The 19,775-nt window shown below is 41.5% G+C and overlaps 1 protein-coding gene across 1 annotated transcript; it reads left to right on the top strand.

Moving 5' to 3' along the window:
* Nucleotides 1-770: 770 nt before the first annotated feature.
* Nucleotides 771-15,210, top strand: LOC128357750 (rhamnose-binding lectin-like). The gene is made up of 20 exons (XM_053318119.1): nt 771-816; nt 1,420-1,452; nt 1,543-1,605; nt 2,148-2,283; nt 2,653-2,762; nt 3,164-3,208; nt 3,345-3,477; nt 3,612-3,715; nt 3,996-4,002; nt 6,014-6,045; nt 6,660-6,692; nt 8,006-8,104; nt 8,246-8,381; nt 8,899-9,008; nt 9,095-9,139; nt 9,242-9,374; nt 9,462-9,563; nt 14,065-14,162; nt 14,722-14,959; nt 15,078-15,210. Exons 1-20 carry the CDS (start codon nt 786-788, stop codon nt 15,208-15,210), a joined length of 1,821 nt encoding a protein of 606 aa, XP_053174094.1. The 5' UTR covers nt 771-785.
* Nucleotides 15,211-19,775: the final 4,565 nt, after the last annotated feature.

Below are 19,775 nucleotides of genomic sequence, written 5' to 3'. Positions count from 1 at the left end.
GGTGGAAATAAGCATTAATTTCAGCGTAGTTGTAACATTCATTCAGTCTAAAGTCAATATTTCATGTGTTCTTTTTCAGAGTCTTCCTGCAAATAATTGACATCAATCAGACATCTCAACATACATGCTGGGAGACAGAAGTAATGAAGAAGATTCCAGGTACACCATGTGGCCAAAAATGAGTGGACACCTGAACACTGGTGACCATCTCATACCCGCGCTGTCAAGTGATGCCATGTTCAAAACAAATATTGATTGATTTGATTGATTTATTTTCTCTACTGCAACTTATTTCCTTTTCTGTTGACTATGGGTTAGGGTTAGGGTCATTTCATTCTGTAATTGTTTCCTTCTCACTTTTACTGCACAAATAAACTTGCATGATGAAATGACATTGTGTGGTGTATGTTATATATATATTTAGATTTCAATGTAGTTAGCGCTGATGACACCAGGTCATGTAGTTGATTAAACTTATTTTCTTACTATAACACCATGTTTTTTCACATTATAAAACACTAACCCTAACCCTAACCCTGTAATAACATAATATTCAAATAGTGTTTGAAAGTGTTTGAAACCTTCTGTTTGATCAACAGTAATATAGTAGCTTTACTACAGTCTGCTCCACCCAATAAATACATAGATTCAGGCTCTATGAAGTGAACCTGCTGGGAAGGAGCCAGGGTCAAGTGTGATTGTTTAAATCAAACAAATCCGACCCAGCAGAATAAATACAGGTGTGTTTGTGACATCAGTCACACTGTTCACCTGGACCTGCTAACATGCTCCGCTTCAGCCTCAGCAGCACTCTGTGTGAGTACACCAACTGGAATAATGTTCATTCAGAAATATTACAACTTTGATTCGGTTACATTTCTGCTTTGTTAGATCTAATTGCAGTTTTAGAGTGTTGGATGGGACAATGAGTTTACATCTAAAACTTTTTCATCCTCTCGATGATCTCTTAACTGAAGTCAGATTCCTTCGGAGTTATGAGTAGGTTTGTGTGTTCAGGTTCAGATTTCCTCTAAGACACCTTCAGAAGTCACATGATTTATATATTGTCATTAAAGCTGTTACTCTGCTGTTATTTGTCACACTTTATATGTATATGTTGTGTTCATGTCCTTTATGAGTTTTCATTCCAGTTTTAAAGTGACTGACTGTTTGATTCAAATATGCTGACATGGTCTCCATAGTAACTTGGCCAAATTAACTGTGCAAGAGGTCAAGCTGTATATTTATACAACTTGATTTCATATGAAGGAACTCTGCATTGATTTGAGTTGACATACGTACTGAATGAATTCATGTTCCAGCCTGTAATGCATGGGATGCTTGTTGGCTTTACTGAAAAGAAATAGATAATAACTGTTCTCATGTGTGACAGTAATGACAGTAATGTGTCTTTTTCAGTGCTGGCAGCAACCTGTTTGTTCACAGCAGCAGGTAAATATCTGAGTGAATGAGATCTATATTATTACACATGTACCGTCAACACACTTCAACTAATCCCTTCATATGTGTACAATCTGTTAGTTACATCCACAGAGAGAATTATCACCTGTGACGATGGCCACAGTGTCCAACGCCTGAGCTGTGGTAAGACTGAAGAGCAAACACACACATCTGTAGACTAGCTGGTGAACATAGGGAAGCATTTAGAGATTTCCCTCAGGAGTTGGTATAGAGTAAAAACAGCTAACAGAGAGAAAATATTGGACTTATATTCAGCAGGTTGACAGAAACATGACTCCTAATGAATGATGATGTTGATCAGTAACAACTCACAACTACTTCAGTGCCATCATGGTCCAGTGTTCATCTTACACAAGTGGATTATGTGGAAACTTGAAGCCTGCAGTGCACAAGCACTGACAGTAGCAGACACATTAATAAAAACATAGTATTATTCATAACAGTTTGTCTTAAATCATGTCTGGGTTTTTTTTTTTTAAGTCAGTGATTCATCCTCTGCAGCATTGGGGTCAAAGCTGAGGGACACAAAACTACAATTAGAATACATTTCTAAGTGGGCAGAACAAACATGTATTGATATATCAATAATGTGCTTATCCTGGATCACAAGAAGCATAGTAGTGTAGTCTCTCTGATAATGTGCCTGTCTCTCTGTGATGTTACAGAGATCGGAGTGATCAGTGTGGAGGCATCTCTATATGGACGAGCAGACAGCAAGACCTGCAGTGAGGGCAGACCTGCACACCAGCTCGCTAATACAAAGTGCTCCCAGCCTGGAACTGTAGACATCCTCAAGAAAAGGTACAAACATAGAGCGGCCGCTAGCTGAGAGGTTACAGCACATGCAACATACCCGTTACGTCCCTTTGTTGCATGTCATACCCATATCTCTCTCTCCTGTCACACTCTGTGCCAACTGTCCACTAATAAAAGCAAAAAATAATGTTTAAAAAGAAAAGGTACAGACCCAACAAAATCTAAATGTTTCATCTGTTCTGAATGATGCAGCTGCAGGAAATCAGGTCAAGCTTTAAAAACATGTAAATTATCTTTGATCAATGAATGTAATCTCCAACAAAACAAGAAGTCATGACCCATGATCCCGTGCACTTCAACAATGTTAGGTAAAATCGAATTTACAATATTTCCTTTTTCTTCTCTTGCCCACAGGTGTGACGGCAAGAAGGTTTGTGAACTAAACACAGGGGCCGTCCGTATCTCTGATCCCTGTTATGGCATCTTTAAATATCTAGAGACCAACTACACCTGCTTCCCAGCCAGTAAGTCTGGACAAGATGCAATATTCAATCACCTGAAAAACAGTCATTGCTTGCACAGCAGTGGTACAACACAGGATACACAGCACCAAACATAAAAAACATACAATACAACTACAACAATTCCTTTATACTGTGGTTAGGATTAGGGTTAGGGTTGGATTTGGGTTAATTTAGGATTAGGGTTAGGGAGTCTTGATGGAACCTTTTTTAGGATCCCCATTAGCATCATAATTTATAAATAAATGATCAATATAAGTTGTCCTAACCCCAACCCTAACCCTTAGCATTGGTACATTCTTGACTGGGCTAGCGTGTTAGCAATGAGCTCTCCAGCTTTGTATATCAACCGTGACCAGTTCCTCATAGTGTGACATCTAATCTGACTCCTGTTGCTTTGACAGTTCACCTGGTTGTATGCGAGAACTCTTTGGCACAACTTTACTGTGGTAAGATCACTCTCTTTTGCATATGGTGCGTTAAACATGAGCAAAATTATATTCACATTAAATTGTAACTCATCTCAATATGCGACTATATTTCTTTCGTCTCTGCTTGTCCAACCATCCCTTGTGTTTCTGTCAGATGGAGGTCAGGTCATATTGGTTTACGGTGCTGATTACGGACGCCACGACTCCACCACATGTTCTTACCAACGACCTCCCGCTCAGGTCCGAAATACCTACTGCTCAAATCCTGGGACCAAAGTGGCTGAAAGGTACTGTCCGATTTTAACTTCAGGTTCAGGAAATCCAGACTGTGTATAAAGTTTAAAAACGCAGAACATTGAAAGATGTTGGACTTCAGTGCACATTCACACCTGTTTTCACTCATATCGCTTTGCACCTGCAGCTGTAACGGGAAAAGCAGCTGTACCATCAGAGCCAGCAACTCGGTGTTTGGGGATCCATGTGTCGGCACCTACAAGTACCTGGAGGTGGCTTACACCTGTCAATGTGAGTATCTACAGATCCGTCTGGACTGAAGCTCATTATAGGACCCACATGTGGAAGAGATAGATGACAGAGATTACTATAAATAAAGTAAACAGCTTATAGGTTGAAGTGGAAAGAAAACACTGCTGCTAAATAAAAATCAGACAATCACAACTTTACAGCTTTATGAAGGCTTTAAATTATTTAGTGACGCCACTTTTTTGGAACAAACATTTGAATCATTAATGATAATAAGTAATATTAATGATCTAACATGGATGTGTTATCTGTTCTCTTGCAGATCCTCAGTGAACACGTTGAAATTACAGTAATAACACTCAATATTCTCTTAAATGATTAACATTTGTTATCAATAAGCAAACTGTGTCATCATCATGGTCACAGACCTCCACACACATTTAAAATAAAAACTTTTTATTGCACTATTTTACACGTTTCACTACATTAATTATACTGTGACTGATTTTATTTCCCATTAAGTTGTTTTAACCCTTTCCTGAGCACTTTGAAATGTGTCTGAAACATGACAAATAAACATACAAATAAACTTGCTTCCTATAATTGCACCAACATTATTATAATAAGACGACCATGGGAACACTTTATGCATGTATGATTTCAACCATCGGCCCATCTCTGTTTAACCTGCAGCATCCTCAGCCAACGCTACTGTCTGTCTCTGCAGCCACAAGGTTAAATAACACTCCACAGTTACAATCTACTGACTGAACCTGTGATGTAAATGAATGTAGTTTAATTAAAGTGAATTCTTTGTGAATCTTCTGGACGTTGTTATTATTTCAACTTTATCTACGATATCAGTCATCAGAAAGGACAGCTGAGGACTCGTCAGTGTTTTAGGTTTAACAAAAGTACATCCTGTTGTTTGACAAGGAGAGAGAGGGTGTGTGTGTGTGTGTGTGTGTGTGTGTGTGTGTCTGTGTGTGTCTGTGTGTGTGTGTGTGTATTCTCAGCAGGAAACATAATTACGTTTCCTTCCCAGCAGAATTCAACCAAGTACAACAACATACCTGACATTCCTCACAGGTGTGTTCAGCTGTCCTGAGCCTTTCTGTCCTTTGTGTGTCTCCATCGTGTGTGTGTGTGTGTGTGTGTGTGTGTGTGTTGGTGAGTTTGTTGTGCACAGGTTAACAGTTATCTTTTAACCAAATGGTCACTTTAATGATTGATTCTATTTGTTCTTATTTATTTCAATGAGCCGATGAAAGCTGTCAGACTTCAGGGGAGAAATGTCACAAAGGAGGTCTCACTTCCTGTTCTTCACTGTCAAGAGACAACAAGGATGTTTACATTTTGTCATTTGACGAACGATAAGAAAGGACTCGAAGTTCATGAATAAGAAACACTGTAAATGAGAGAGAAGTGCAACAATCAACAGAGAGCTAAAAGGTTAAAGGGTCAGTAAACTGAACTTTATTTTGAATTATTAAAATGTATCAGAGCAGTGTGATCAGGTGGTTAGAGCGTATGCCATATACACAGCCAACCCCGTTCGAATCCCAATCAGAGGTCCTTTGCTGTATGTCACCCCCCCCCCCCACACACCACACTCTACTGTTAAATAAAGGCGTCTATGCCAACAAAATCTTTAAAAAAAAAAATGTATCAGAGCAGTGTGATTTATGTGTCTCCATCAGCGTGTGTGAGGGTTAAGTTCATTTTTGGACTCAAAAGCAGGACTCAGACACACAGCTTGCAAAAGTTCAACTGAACTGAAGTGTATTCAGAAGTGTAGAGACGGAGGTTTAGAGAGCTGAGCTGTCAGCTGAAAAGCCCACAACACCTGGCGAAGACTGGAATGTAGAGCTGAAGTACAAACACTGCAGGAGCTTGATGAGTGAATTGTAGGTGTGCATGTTGATTGACAGCAGGAGGAAACAAAGAGCATGAATGAGGAAGAGGCACGGCTGGACCATGTGACACCCTGAAAGCTTGAAACCTGTTGGACTGCTGATGATTTGATCACAAACCGTGTAAAACAAGTTTAGTTTAGACGCTTATTTATTGATAGCAACACCTTTTAAATGAGTGTCTTTTCAGTTTGTATTATATTGACATGTGTTGCTTAACTGCAGCTCTGTGAAACACTTTTGCCCAAGACAAATCTCCGTCAGGTTATTACAGTTTATCTTCTCTTGTCTTCTCTGTCAATCTTTGACCCGGAAGACGTTTTCATTGGTTACTTGTTTGGTATATAAACAGATAGTTGTTGGTCTGACAGAGTAAATCACTGCTGTGTCTGTTTTAAGTCTTCACCTGAACCTGGATCCTCTGAAACATGCTCTGCTTCAGACTCAGCAGCAGCCTGTGTGAGTAAACGCCTGACTGATCATCATTGTTCTGTGCTTTCATTTAACGTCACAACATTTTATAATATTCCTGCTTTATTGTTTCCAGAATTCCTAAATGAAAGCTCAAACTAATATCCTCAATAAATCTTATAAAGCAGCAACGGTTAAATCTGCATTAACAATGTCAATAAAGTCATTTCTAAAGGTTTAAATGCTTCCTACTAATGTTAGTGACTCATGCATTTATGAATGTTAACAACTCAGGGTTCTTACAATAATCCAAAAACAGTAATCTGCAGTTTTAAAAGTGAATAACTTGCTAAGTGAACTAAAAAGAAGAAACAAAGACAACAACCTGGCAACACAATAATCTTATTAATGATTCAAAATGGATTTCTGAAGATATTAAATTATGAACCATTAATAAAGCCATGGGTTACAACTTTAAACCCATTTATCATCGTGCCTTTTACCAGAACGTTAACCTGTTTATACCGTTATGTAAAATACATTTTATTACTGCAGACTGAAGCATCTGTATATGAACTGATAAGATCATGTTGTGAAGTATTGTACTGATTTAAAGACATGAAGAAATAAATAAATGTGTGTAAATGATGTTTGTGTTTCAGTGCTGGCAGCAGCGTGTTTGCTTGTGACAGCAGGTAAATGTTTTAACCCTTGTGTCGTCCTCCCGGGTCAAATTGACCCCGTCCGTTTTGACTGTTCCCTCTTTCCCTCCTTTGCTCTTTCTTTCCTCTCTCCTTTCCTTCTTCCCTTCCTTCTTTCCTCCCTCCTTTCCTTATTCCTTCCTCCCTCCTTCTCTCTTTCTTTCCTCCCGCCTTCCCTCCTTATCTCTTTCTTTCCTCTCTCCTTTCCTTCTTCCCTTCCTTATTCCTTCCGTCCATCCTCCTTTCCTTCCTCCCTCCTTTCTCCTTTCCTTCCTCCCTCCTTTCTTCCCTCCGTCCTTCCTCCTTTCCTCCCTTCTTTCTTTCCTTCTTTCCTCCCTCCTTTCCTTATTCCTTCCTCACTCCTCTCTTTCTTTCCTCCCTCCTTTCCTTATTTCCCTCCTTCTCTCTTTCTTTCCTCTCTCCTTTCCTTCTTCCCTTCCTTATTCCTTCCTCCCTCCTTCTCTTTCTTTCCTCCCTCCTTCCCTTATTTCCCTCCTTCTCTCTTTCTTTCCTCTCTCCTTTCCTTCCTCCCTCCTTCCTCCTTCCCTCCCTCCTTTCCTTCCCTCCTTCCCTCCTTTCCTTCCTCCCTTCCTTCCTTCCTTGACTCAAGGACAACAGGAGGGTTAATCAATATTAAACCAAAGCTGGTGAGCATAGGTGAGGGTTAGTACGTAGACACCCACATCACTGTCTCCCTCTTCTGGATGAGATTCTCCCTTTCTCATCAGTTCATAACAAAACAAAACCCAACTTTCATTATTTCTCTGCTCTCTTCCCTTCCATCGTTCTGTTCTTACAAGGATACAAGAAAACTACATACAGTACGATGCTTGAAATAAATAAATGAAGCTTTAGTTTCCTTTCAGCAGAACACTGAAGTCAAACTGACTGGTGTCATTTCTTTGTGGAGCATCATATGCTCCTTCATCAGATGACCAGCAACATCCAATCATATTCATGCAGATGTACATCATAGTTGGTCTACACTTTAAACTTCACAATGTCCACATAATTAAATCACAGATAGTGTTAATACTGACTGTCTCTGATGTCTAACTACCAACAGTTAACATGTGGTCAGTTTGCATCACTTCAACAGAATTACAAACTGCTCCAAACATGGCTCTTGTTTCCCATTTCACAGTTTTTAACAAATCTTTCCTTTCACCCCCCCCCCCCAAATGTGCCACATTACTGCTAAACATTTATATCTACATTTATGATATTATTAACAGCATGATTAATATTATTTGTTCCTTCTCTTATTTTTAACGAACATTCATCATAAATCAAACTTTCCATTTCAGGCTTTTCTGCAGCGCAGCCCATGTTGCCCCTCCGTGCAGTGTCCACAGAGAGAGTCGTCACCTGTGATGACCTGAACAACGTCCAGCGCCTGAGCTGTGGTACGACTGAAAACTCAAACACATATTACAAATGTTGGTTTCGTGAGGCTTATTCTGATGTAGTTATTGTCTCAATGTCTCTAACCCTAACCCTTCTTTCTGGCTTTCTGTCCCTTAATGCGTCTGTCTGTGATGTCACAGAGACCGGCGTGATCATTGTGCAGACAGCTCTGTATGGACGAGTAGACAAGGAAACCTGCAGTGAGCACAGACCTGCACACCAACTCACTAACACAAAGTGCTCCCAGCGTGGCACTCTGCAGGTCATCAAACAAAGGTAGGAAGGAAATTAGGCTTCAAAGTTGTGTGAAAATCAGCCTCTTTCTCTGCTCCCAAACGCTGTGGGCGTGGCCGCCGAGTCCGCTGAAACCCCGCCCCCTACCAAGTGTCACCTGTCAATCAAAGTCACGACCTCTACCAGAAACATGGACGCTACGTCTGAGAGCTTTCTGCTGCTAACTCAGCTGCTAGCTCAGCGGCTAACTCAGCTAACTGGCTAACTATAGACTGTGGTAGTAGTAGTGTGTGCTGAATGTATTTCTACCTCTACAGCAGCAGGGGCGGGTTTATGCTAATCACTAAATCCTGAACACAGAAATCTTGAAACACAGTTTCTGAAGCCTAGCTCCACACTTCAAATCTAAATGGTTGAAATGCTTTTTACACCTTTTTTAGAAATATATTTATGACCTATATAATGTGTTTAAAAGAAAATGTCTGAATTCACTTTACACGGTTTTTAAGGTCTGACTGAAACAGAAATCAGACTCATTTTCTCTATTGTCTCCCTGCAGATGTGATGGCAAGAAGGATTGTGAAATTAACACAAATGTGGTTCGAACCTCTGATCCCTGCTATGGCATCTATAAATACCTGGATGTCACTTTTGCCTGCTTGCCAGCAGGTCAGTTACATTTCTGCTTCTGACTCACAGTGAATAAAAAAGCTGCAAATATGTTTTTATGATATGATTTATGTTTACTTTGACAGTCCGCACCGTTGCATGTGAGCACTCTGTGGCAAATCTGCAGTGTGGTAAGATACAATCTCATTTATGTAGATGTATGATTGATTCATGTGACAAGCAGAATTATAGTTTTCTATCTGAATTGATTCCTTTTTTCTTCTTTCTGTCAGATGAAGGACAGGTCTTATTTGTCCTTGGAGCTGATTATGGACGCCGTGATAAAACCACATGCTCTTTCCAACGACCTGCATCTCAGATCCAAAACGTCCATTGTTCTAAACCCACAAGCAAAGTTGCTGAAAGGTACATTTCATAATCTTTACTGAACAAGGCAGTTGGATACCAAACTTAGTTTTATACAGTTTCACTCACATCTCTCTGCATCCACAGCTGTAATGGGAAAAGCAGCTGTACAGTCAAAGCCAGCAACTCAGTGTTTGGAGACCCCTGTGTCGGCACCTACAAGTATCTGGAGGTGGCTTATAGATGTCAATGTGAGTAAACAAAGATGATTTGCCTCAAATAGCTCACGAATTGGATGGAAATAAGCCTTAATATACTTTTTTTTTGTTGATTTTCTGAAGATGAGCACTACATTTGGATGGAAAACTCACTCGTACGGAATGCTGGTTCATAAACAGAGTATTACTGCACTCTCAGTGACTTCATTCATCAGTCTAAAGTCAATATTTCATGTGTTCTTTTGCAGATGCTTCCTCCAAATAATTGATATCAGTAAGACATCTCATCATACATGCTGGGAACAACCTGCATTCAGTTTGTGATCAGACTGAAGTAATGAAGAAGATTGTTTTTCCAGGTACACCATGTGGCCAAAAGTGTGTTAACACCTGAACACTGGTGACCATCTCATACCAGCAACTTATTTCCTTTTCTGTTGACTATGGGTTAGGGTTAGGGTCATTTCATTCTGTAATTGTTTCCTTCTCACTTTTACTGCACAAATAAACTTGCCTGATGAAATGACATTGTGTGGTGTATTTCTATATATATTTAGATTTCAATGTAGTTAGTGCTGATGACACCAGGTCATGTAGTTGATTAAACTTCTTACATTTTTATAAAACACTTTTCCTGTAATAACACATCATATTAAAATAGTGTTTGAAAGTCATTATGTGGTTATAAGATCAGACACTGACTTTGTGAATTGAAGAAAACATTTTATGATACACAATAAACTGATTTGATGTTAGTGAAGAAAAGTTTACCTGTAAGACAGAATAATGGACGTGCCTGGAACACCTCCAGAGGGGGGCGTCCAAGAGGCATCCTGATCAGATGCCTGAACCACCTCAGCTGACTCCTTTCGATGCGGAGGAGCAGCAGCTCTACACTGAGCCTCCCCCTGGTGTCCGAGCTCCTAACCCTATCTCTAAGGCTGAGCCCAGACACATATCGTAAGAAACTCATTTCAGTTGCTTGTATCCGCAATCTCATTCTTTCAGTCACTACCCAAAGCTCGTGACCATAGGTGAGAGTTGGAATGTAGACTGACCGGTAAATTGAGAGCTTTGTCTTCAGACTCAGCTCCTTCTTCACCAGGACAGTCCGGTGCAGAGCCCACATCACTGCTGACACCGCATGATCGGCCTGTCGATCTCCCGCTCCATCCTACCCTCACTTCTGAACAAGACCCCGAGATACTTAAACTCCTCCATTTGGGGCAGTGACTCCCTCCCAACCCTAAGGGGGCAATGCACCTTTTTCCGGCAGAGCACCATGTCCTCCGATTTGGAGGTGCTGACTCTCATCCCGACCACTTCACGTGTAGAGTCCAACAGAACAACATCAACCACAAAAAGGTGATTGTGAGGTCCCCAAACTGGACTCTCTCCTCCCCCCGGCTGTGCCATGAGACCCTGTCCATGAAAATCATGAATAGGATCGGGGACAAGGGGCAGCCCTGGCGGAGCCCTACACCCACTGAGAACAGGTCTGACTTTGTGCCGAGGATGAGGACACAGCTCTCATAGCGGTCATACAGGGACCGAATTGCTTGCAGCAGCAACCCTGGTGCCCCATACTCTGGCAACACCTCCCACAAGGTCCCCCGAGAGACACAGTAGTAAGCCTTCTCCAAGTCTACAAAGCACATGTAGACTGGATGAGCAAACTCCCATGCCCCCTCCAGTAACCCTGCAAGGGTGAAGAGCTGGTCCACTGGTCCACGGCCAGGACAGAATCCGAATTGTTCCTCCTGAATCAGAGGTTCGACAATCGGCTGGAGTAGTGTGATCCCCTGATTGTTAGAACATACCCTCTGGTCCCCTTTTTTAAAAATGGGGACCACCATCCCAGTCTGCCAGTCCATGGGCACTGTCCCTGACCTCCATGCGACGTTGAAGAGGCGTGCCAACTATGACAGCCCACAACGTCCAGAGTCTTCAGCATCTCAGGACAAATCTCATCCGTCCCCGGTGTCTTGCCACTGAGGAGCTGTTTAACTACCTCAGTGACCTCTGCCAGGGATATGAATGAAGATCCCCCGGATCATCCAGCCCTGCCTCTCCTACAGAGGACATGTTGGCCAGGTTCAAGAGTTCCTCGAAGTCCTCCCTCCACTGCCCGACAATATCCCCAGTCGAGGTCAGCAGTTGTCTGCTCCTGTTAAGAACAGCCTGAGTTAAGCCCTGTTTCCCCCTCCTGAGTCGCCTGATGGTTTGCCAGAACTTCTTCGAGGCCGTCCAATAGTCCTTCTCCATGGTCTCAACAAACTCCTCCCACACTCGGGCGTTTGCTTCCGCAACTGCCCGAGCCACGGCCCTCCTGGCCGTCCAGTACCTGTCTGCTGCCCAAAGACCCCAAAGGCCTCCTTTTCAGCTTGAGGCCCTCCTTTACCACTGGTGTCCACCAGCGGGTTCTCTGGTTGCTGCCCCGACAGGCACCGACGACTTTCAGACCGCAATTATGATCAGCCGCCTCCACAACTTACTACAATAAGTTCACCCTCACTACTTGTTTAGGCATCCCAGATTTGTCCGGCAGTCTTCCCCGCCACCTGATCCAACTCACCACCAGGTGGTGATCAGTTTGCAGCTCCGCTCCTCTCTTCACCCAATTGTCCAAAATATATGGCTGCAGTTCCGATGATACAACTACAAAGTCAATCATCGATCTTTGGTCTAGAGTGCTCTGGTACCAGGTACACTTATGAACACCCTTATGTTTGAACATGGTGTTTGTTATGGCCCATCTGTGACTAGCACAGAAGTCCAACAACAACTCACCACTCAGGTTCAGATTGGACAGGCCGTTCCTCCCAATCACCCCCTTCCAGGTTTCTCCATTATTGCCCACGAGGGCGTTGAAAGCCCGGCCACCAGGCGCTCACGGGCGAGCTCCCCTCCCAGCACTGCACCAGGAAGGAGCCCCGGTGTCCTTCTTCCGGGCGAGGTTCCTGTACCCCTGTGCTGCTGCTTCATCTAGGGTTGTTTGAATCATTTTTAGTCTGGACCCTCACCTGGGACCAATTTGCCTTATGAGACCCTATCAGGGGCTAATGCTCCCGACAACACAGCTCCCAGGATCACTGGGACGCGCAAACCCCTCCAACACGATAAGGTGACAATTTCCTGCACTATGACATGGTTTATTATGAGTTTCTGTGTTTCTGTCGTTGACATCATGAGACGCTTTAGACTCAGAAACTCCAATTGGTTGAACTGACTAACAGTTTTAGGACTGACTTATTCTGAAACTCACTATAAATTTGCAAGCCTAGCCACAGTAAGACTTCAAACAACCCATAATGTAACACTTTGTAGATTTTCATTGAAAAATAAAGAATATCTGATGTTGTGAATAACGTGTACAATAACTGTCTAATCATCGTATACACTATATAATGTTAAGATGTTTGGACCCCAAAGTATAGATATTTTTTCCACTTGTACAAGATTACTGATCTTATCTGTATCTGATATGACTCAAACCCATCCCTAGTTTTCAGAGTTAATTGCCACAAGCTAACATGCTAAACTAAGATATGAATATGGTAAACATTGTACTGTTAGCGTGTGGACGTTTTGGTATGCTGACATATTCTGGATCACACAGAGCTCTGAGGAGGTTAAAGACGTTGGAGAGATAATAACATTATAACTCTGAGGTTTATGAACACCTCCAGGACAAAGGAGCAGTTGTTTAAAGAAACACTGAGCAGTCGCAATGTAAATATCCTTCAGGTGAGGATCTTACATTTTGTGACTTCTGTGGAAACGTTTTCTGTTTGATAATCAGTAATATAGTATCTACAGTCTGCTCCACCCAATAAATACATAGATTCAGGCTCTATGAACTGAAGCTGCAGGGTCAAGTTGCATTTTGTACATGAAACAAATCCGACCCGTCAGAATAAATACAGGTGTGTTTGTGACATCAGTCAGACTGTTCACCTGGACCTGCTAACATGCTCCGCTTCGGCCTCAGCAGCACTCTGTGTGAGTACACCAACTGGAATAATGTTCATTCAGAAATATTACAACTTTGATTCGGTTACATTTCTGCTTTGTTAGATCTAATTGCAGTTTTAGAGTGTTGGATGGGACAATGAGTTTACATCTAAAACTTTTTCATCCTCTCGATTATCTCTTAACTGAAGTCAGATTCCTTCGGAGTCCTGAGTAGGTTTGTGTGTTCATGTTCAGATTTCCTCTAAGACACCTTCAGAAGTCACATGATTTATATATTGTCATTAAAGCTGTTACTCTGCTGTTATTTGTCACACTTTATATTTATATGTTGTGTTCATGTCCTTTATGAGTTTTCTTTCCAGTTTTAAAGTGACTGACTGTTTGATTCACATATAATGACATGGTCTCCATAGTCACTTGGCCAAATTAACTGTTCAAGCTGTATATTTATACAACTTGATTTCATATTAAGGACCTCTGTACTGATTTGAGTTGACATACATACTGAATGAATTCATGTTCCAGCCTGTAATGCATGTGATGCTTGTTGGCTTTACACAAAAGCAAAAGATAATAACTGTTCTCATGTGTGACAGTAATGACAGTAATGTGTCTTTTTCAGTGCTGGCAGCAACCTGTTTGTTCACAGCAGCAGGTAAATATCTGAGTGAATGAGATCTATATTATTACACATGTACCGTCAACACACTTCAACTAATCCCTTCATATGTGTACAATCTGTTAGTTACATCCACAGAGGGAGCTATCACTTGTAATGACGGCTCAAGTGTTCAACACCTGAGCGACAGTACGACTGAAAAAAAGCCATAGTACAGTACCTGCTTAGTACCAAATGGCAAACAGTTAGCTGTAGACTAGCTGGTGAACATAATGGAGCATTTAGGAGCTAAAGAGCCAGATATTTCCCTCAGAAGTTGTTAGACAGCAAAAACAAAGCAAAAATTGGATGAATATTGGACTCACGTTCATCATGTGGACAGAAACACGACTCCAAATGAATGATAATATTTATGTTTGTTTGTCAGTTACTTCATTTTGGGTCACATCCTCAGAAACATAAAGACAAACCCTCTGTGGCTCCACATTTACCATATTATTACTAGTATGATCATTATTACTTGTTTTTTTCTGCTTTTTATTTGGCAGCTATATATTTAACAAACACCCATTTTAAATTAAACTTTCCATTTCAGGCTTTTCTAGAGCACAGTCCCTCCCGCCACGCACTGCTGAGTCCACAAAGAGAGTCATCACCTGTGATGACAACGACAACGTCCAGCGCCTGAGCTGTGCCAAATACAGCGTGATCAGTGTGCAGAAAGCTTTGTATGGACGAGAAGACAAGGTGACCTGCAGTCAAGGCAGACCTGCACATGAGCTTAGTGATACAGAATGCTGCCAGGAAGGCACTCTGGAGGTCATCCAAAAAAGGTACCTCCCACCCCCTCCTTATATGACCAGGGTTAAAGTCAAAGGCTCTGGAAGTCGTTTCCTTAAGGTCTGACTGAAACAGAACTCAGACTGTTTTTTCTTCATGGTCTCCCTGCAGATGTGATGGCAAGACGGACTGTGAAATAAACACAAATGTGGTTCATACCGGTGATCCCTGCTATGGCACCTATAAATACCTGGACATCACTTATACCTGCTTGCCACCAGGTCAGTTACGTTTCTGCTTCTGACTCACAGTGAATAAAAAAGCTGAAAATATGTTTTTATAATATGATTTATGTTTACTTTGACAGTCCGCACCACTGCATGTGAGCACGCTGTGGCAAATATGCAGTGTGGTAAGATACAGTCTCATTTATGTAGATGTATGATTGATTCATGTGACAAGCAGAATTATAGTTTTCTGTCTGAATTGATTCCTTTTCTTTTCTTTCTGTCAGATGAAGGGAAGACCTTACTTATCTATGGAGCCGATTATGGACGCCATGATAAGACCACATGTGCTTTACGATCCGCCCGTTATCTCCAAAACGTCCATTGTTCTAAACCCACAACCAAAGTTGCTGAAAGGTACATTTCATAATCTTTACTGAACAAGGCAGTTGGATACCAAACTCAGTTTCACTTAATTTCACTCACATCTCTCTGCATCCACAGCTGTAATGGGAAAAGAAGCTGTAAAGTCAAAGCCAGCAACTCAGTGTTTGGAGACCACTGTCGAGGCACCTTCAAGTATCTGGAGGTGGCTTATAGATGTCAATGTGAGTAACTGAAAATGATTCGTCTCATGTAGTTTAAAAAGTGGGAAACAGGGCACTGCTAACAAAAACATTAGATGATGATATAATCATTCTGTGTCAATTGTGCTAATAAAGTCAATATTTCATGTGTTCTTTTTCAGAGTCTTCCCCCAAATAATTGACATCAGTAAGACATCTCATCATACATGCTGGGAGACAGAAGTAATGAAGAAGATTATTTTTCCAGGTCCACCATGTGGCCAAAAGTGAGTGGACACCTGAACACTGGTGACCATCTCATACCAGCACTCTCAAGTGATGCCATGTTCAAAAATGACCCAACTGTGGCTTCAAAGCTGGAAGTGCAGTTTTATCTAAATGGTATTGTCTGTACTGTGTAGCTTTAATCAACATCATCATCAAAGTCAAAAACTACAAGTCCACACAGCTGTCCACATACTTTTTGCCATATAGTGTACGCACCAATATCTGAGGTAAAAATAAAAAATCTTTGCTTGATCTGATTCTCTCTCTCTCTCTCTCAGCTTCACGCTGGTCAGCACTCGTTGACTCGTTTAATTTATGTATCGCCTTTCACAAACCCAAGGACGCTTTATATACACATACGTTATAACAACACAGTCTGACAAAAATGTTATGATACACAACAAACTGATTTGATGTTAGGACATAAATATTTTCTTGTTAGGCAGAATCATTTGATATTTAGCAACAATAATAATAAAATGGTCAAGTTAAAAACCATGTAATACATAGTTAAAAAGTTTCTTGTCTTAACAAGAAAAAGACAAAATATTCTTTTGTAATGATAGTAGTGACGTTCTGCTGTATTGAACAAAATAAAATGAGCCACTATGAAGTATTATGACAAGGCTCTTACGAACAGCTCGTCTGGCTCAGTGACAGGCTGAGACACAGTAACATGGGGCTTATTAATGACTTTCTGTATCTCTGACTCAAACTCACTTATGGCTGTCTGAAATGTTCCAGTCCCAAACCCAACAGAAAGCCCAGTCTGTTCTTCTGGATAATACTCACCCACTTCACACAGATTTCCAAACTCTTCCCTCAGGTATCCGTTTTAGGGTAACACAGACCAGAACCAACAGGTTTAAATGTTCATTTGTGCCAGTTGCAATCAATCTATTATATAAGCTGCACTTTACTTAATGAAGATAGACACAATGCACCTTACACTCAATGCACTTTAATGCAAGTTTTACTTCCATACCATTACGTTTTAACATTGTTATGTCTGTATGTCTGTAAATCTTAATCTTAGTTATTATCTTCATTGTTGTCTTTGGCCTGCAAGACCATTTGCGCCCTTTGGTATCTTAATAAAATTGAAGTTAAAGTTGAAGGTGACCAACAACCTGTGCTCCTCTCACCCCAGTTCATTCTCTATTTTTAATAAATGTAATTTTTCATCAACTGAAAAACATAAAAATTCTATTTATGCATGCATGCAGTGATGGGAAGTAATTAAGGACGTTTACTCAAGTAGTGTACATAAGTACAATTCTGAAATATTTGTAGTTTACTTGAGTATTTCCCATAGAAAAGAAATGGACGTAATATCTGTGACGTCACCAATAACATCGAATCTGGGCAGCCTCATCTTAAAAAACACGGATTCTACTTATATGGGCATGAGGCGGGGCCATGGGCAGAGCGGGGAGGTTGCTATGGTTACGAGGGATGGATCTCGAGGACATTGGTCAATCAACCTGTCAATCAGGACGTAGCCACGCCCTAATGCATACCCTGCTTTATCGTCAAATATAAAATCAGGGAGGCCAAAATGTCCCAAATGAACATCATACTGCATTGAAGAAGGCTTTAAACTAGCGATTGAGACCATAAACACATTTTGAAAACGTTTACTGAGGTTAGAAATCAAGTGAGAAGTTGGTGAATTCTCCATTGACTTGTATAGAGACGGTCGCCCCCTGGTGGCCTTTTGATAGAATGCAGCTCTAAGTTACTTCCTGGTTGGCTTCATTTCAGAGGACCAGAACTCCCCGCCTGGTATTTCCAAGTGATGCTACTTTATACTTCTACTCCACTAGATCTCAGAGGCAAATACTACTACTTTTTGGTATGTACCTGCTGGAGGGACTACCACTGTGTACAGTCTAACCAGTACCATATTGAACATGTTTTTGAACAACACATGCAACTTCTGCTGTGTGCTGTCACATATGTGATCATTATGTCACATGCGTGTCTGACAATTAGCCTATTTCATCACTTGTGCGTGAGGTGGGTTTGAAGAAAAATGAGCCAAATACTGACCCACATGCAACTATAAAACTTCTCATTTCAAAACTCCCCTGTCACACTAAGCAGACTGGCGATCTCTATCCATACAGCCTTCTCTTTTTCTGCATCTCTATAACTGTACAGCGTGGTGTCATACAGAATGGTGTGTGAAGAAACCACCACAATAAGTTTATCATCCATTGCTGCTCCAGGTAACCACAACAAATGTTTCATGTGTTTTGGGGGGTAAGACATTAAATGAAACATAGATCCTACTTTATGCTGCTATAGGCTTAGACTGCTGGGGGACTCCCGTGATGCACTGGGCTCCTCTATCCTCCTCCCTCTCTCTCTCTCTATCCATCCATCTATATCCATTAACATTCATGTTCTATTAATGCATTCAATAAGCTAAACTTCTTCCCCAGAGTTGTCTGTGCTTTCTGGTCTAACAGGTAATCTGGGCCTGTAGACGTCCGGATGACAGATTCCAGTCCCGGACCTTCAATGTGCTTCTCTCTTCTAACCTTCCTCTCTCCTCTCTCCTCCTCCTCTCCTTCCTCTCTCTCTCTCCTCTCCTTCCTCTCTCTCTCTCTCTCTCTCCTCTCCTTCCTCTCTACTCCAACCGGTCCAGGCAGATGTTCTCCCACTCTGAGTCTGGTTCTGAGGGTTCTTCCTGTTAAAAGATGTTCTCCCACTCTGAGTCTGGTTCTGAGGGTCCTTCCTGTTAAAAGATGTTCTCCCACTCTGAGTCTGGCTCTGAGGGTTCTTCCTGTTAAAAGATGTTCTCCCACTCAGAGTCTGGTTCTGAGGGTTCTTCCTGTTAAAAGATGTTCTCCCACTCTGAGTCTGGTTCTGAGGGTTCTTCCTGTTAAAAGATGTTCTCCCACTCTGAGTCTGGTTCTGAGGGTTCTTCCTGTTAAAGGGAGTTTTTTCTCTCCACTGTCACCAAGTGCTGCTCATGTGGGAATGTTGGGTCTCTTTAAATGAAACCTGAAGAGTTCGGTTTAGACCTGCTCTATGTGGAAAGAGCCTTCACATGACTTTGTTGTGATTTGGCGCTATACAAATAAAGATTGATTGATTGATTGGCTGCCGGTTTTCTCTTGTTGCACTCTGCCATAAAAAGGTGAAGGATTCTCAACTTTTTTTTGGACGCACTTTGCTGCAGACGGCGGCAGCAGCTCTTCGGTGTGTTAATGGTGTGAGTCTCCAGATGTTATATTAGGTTCACTATGACACTGCACTATAATATGGTTTACTATGACCGATGACGTTTGACAGATGATTCAGTCCTCACCGTGTTTATGCCGTTGTCACTGTGAGACGCTTTACACAACTCCCCCTGGTTAACCTGCACTGTAATGCATTACTGTACATTTACACCAGCATCTAACTGTATTTCATAATTGTTGTAAAATACTGTTAAACAAACTCTGTAGCATGTCCAACATTAGCTAGCTGCCAGCGTCCACGGTCCCACAGGGCGGGAAGGAGCAGTGAGGACCAGCAATAAAACACAAAATTTTATTCAGTTTAGTGAATTTAACCTTAGCTAAAATGAGTAGTAGCTTATAATGCCAAATGCAAATGTACTGATTTTGCGTTTTCTTTGGTGTGTGATTTGGCACTTAACAAGAACATTTTATATTAGCAGAAATTTGAATAGAGTCTGGTTTGTCTGCTTCATTTTCCAGCACATTTATTGAACTGCACTGCAAATAAGGTGGCACCACGGTATCCTTAATGTGAAGATTTACTGCAGCTAC

Source organism: Scomber japonicus, chromosome 4 (genome assembly GCF_027409825.1).
Source record: "Scomber japonicus isolate fScoJap1 chromosome 4, fScoJap1.pri, whole genome shotgun sequence".
In the NCBI taxonomy this organism is placed as follows: domain Eukaryota; kingdom Metazoa; phylum Chordata; class Actinopteri; order Scombriformes; family Scombridae; genus Scomber; species Scomber japonicus.
This window is presented reverse-complemented; position numbering and strand designations above follow the sequence as displayed.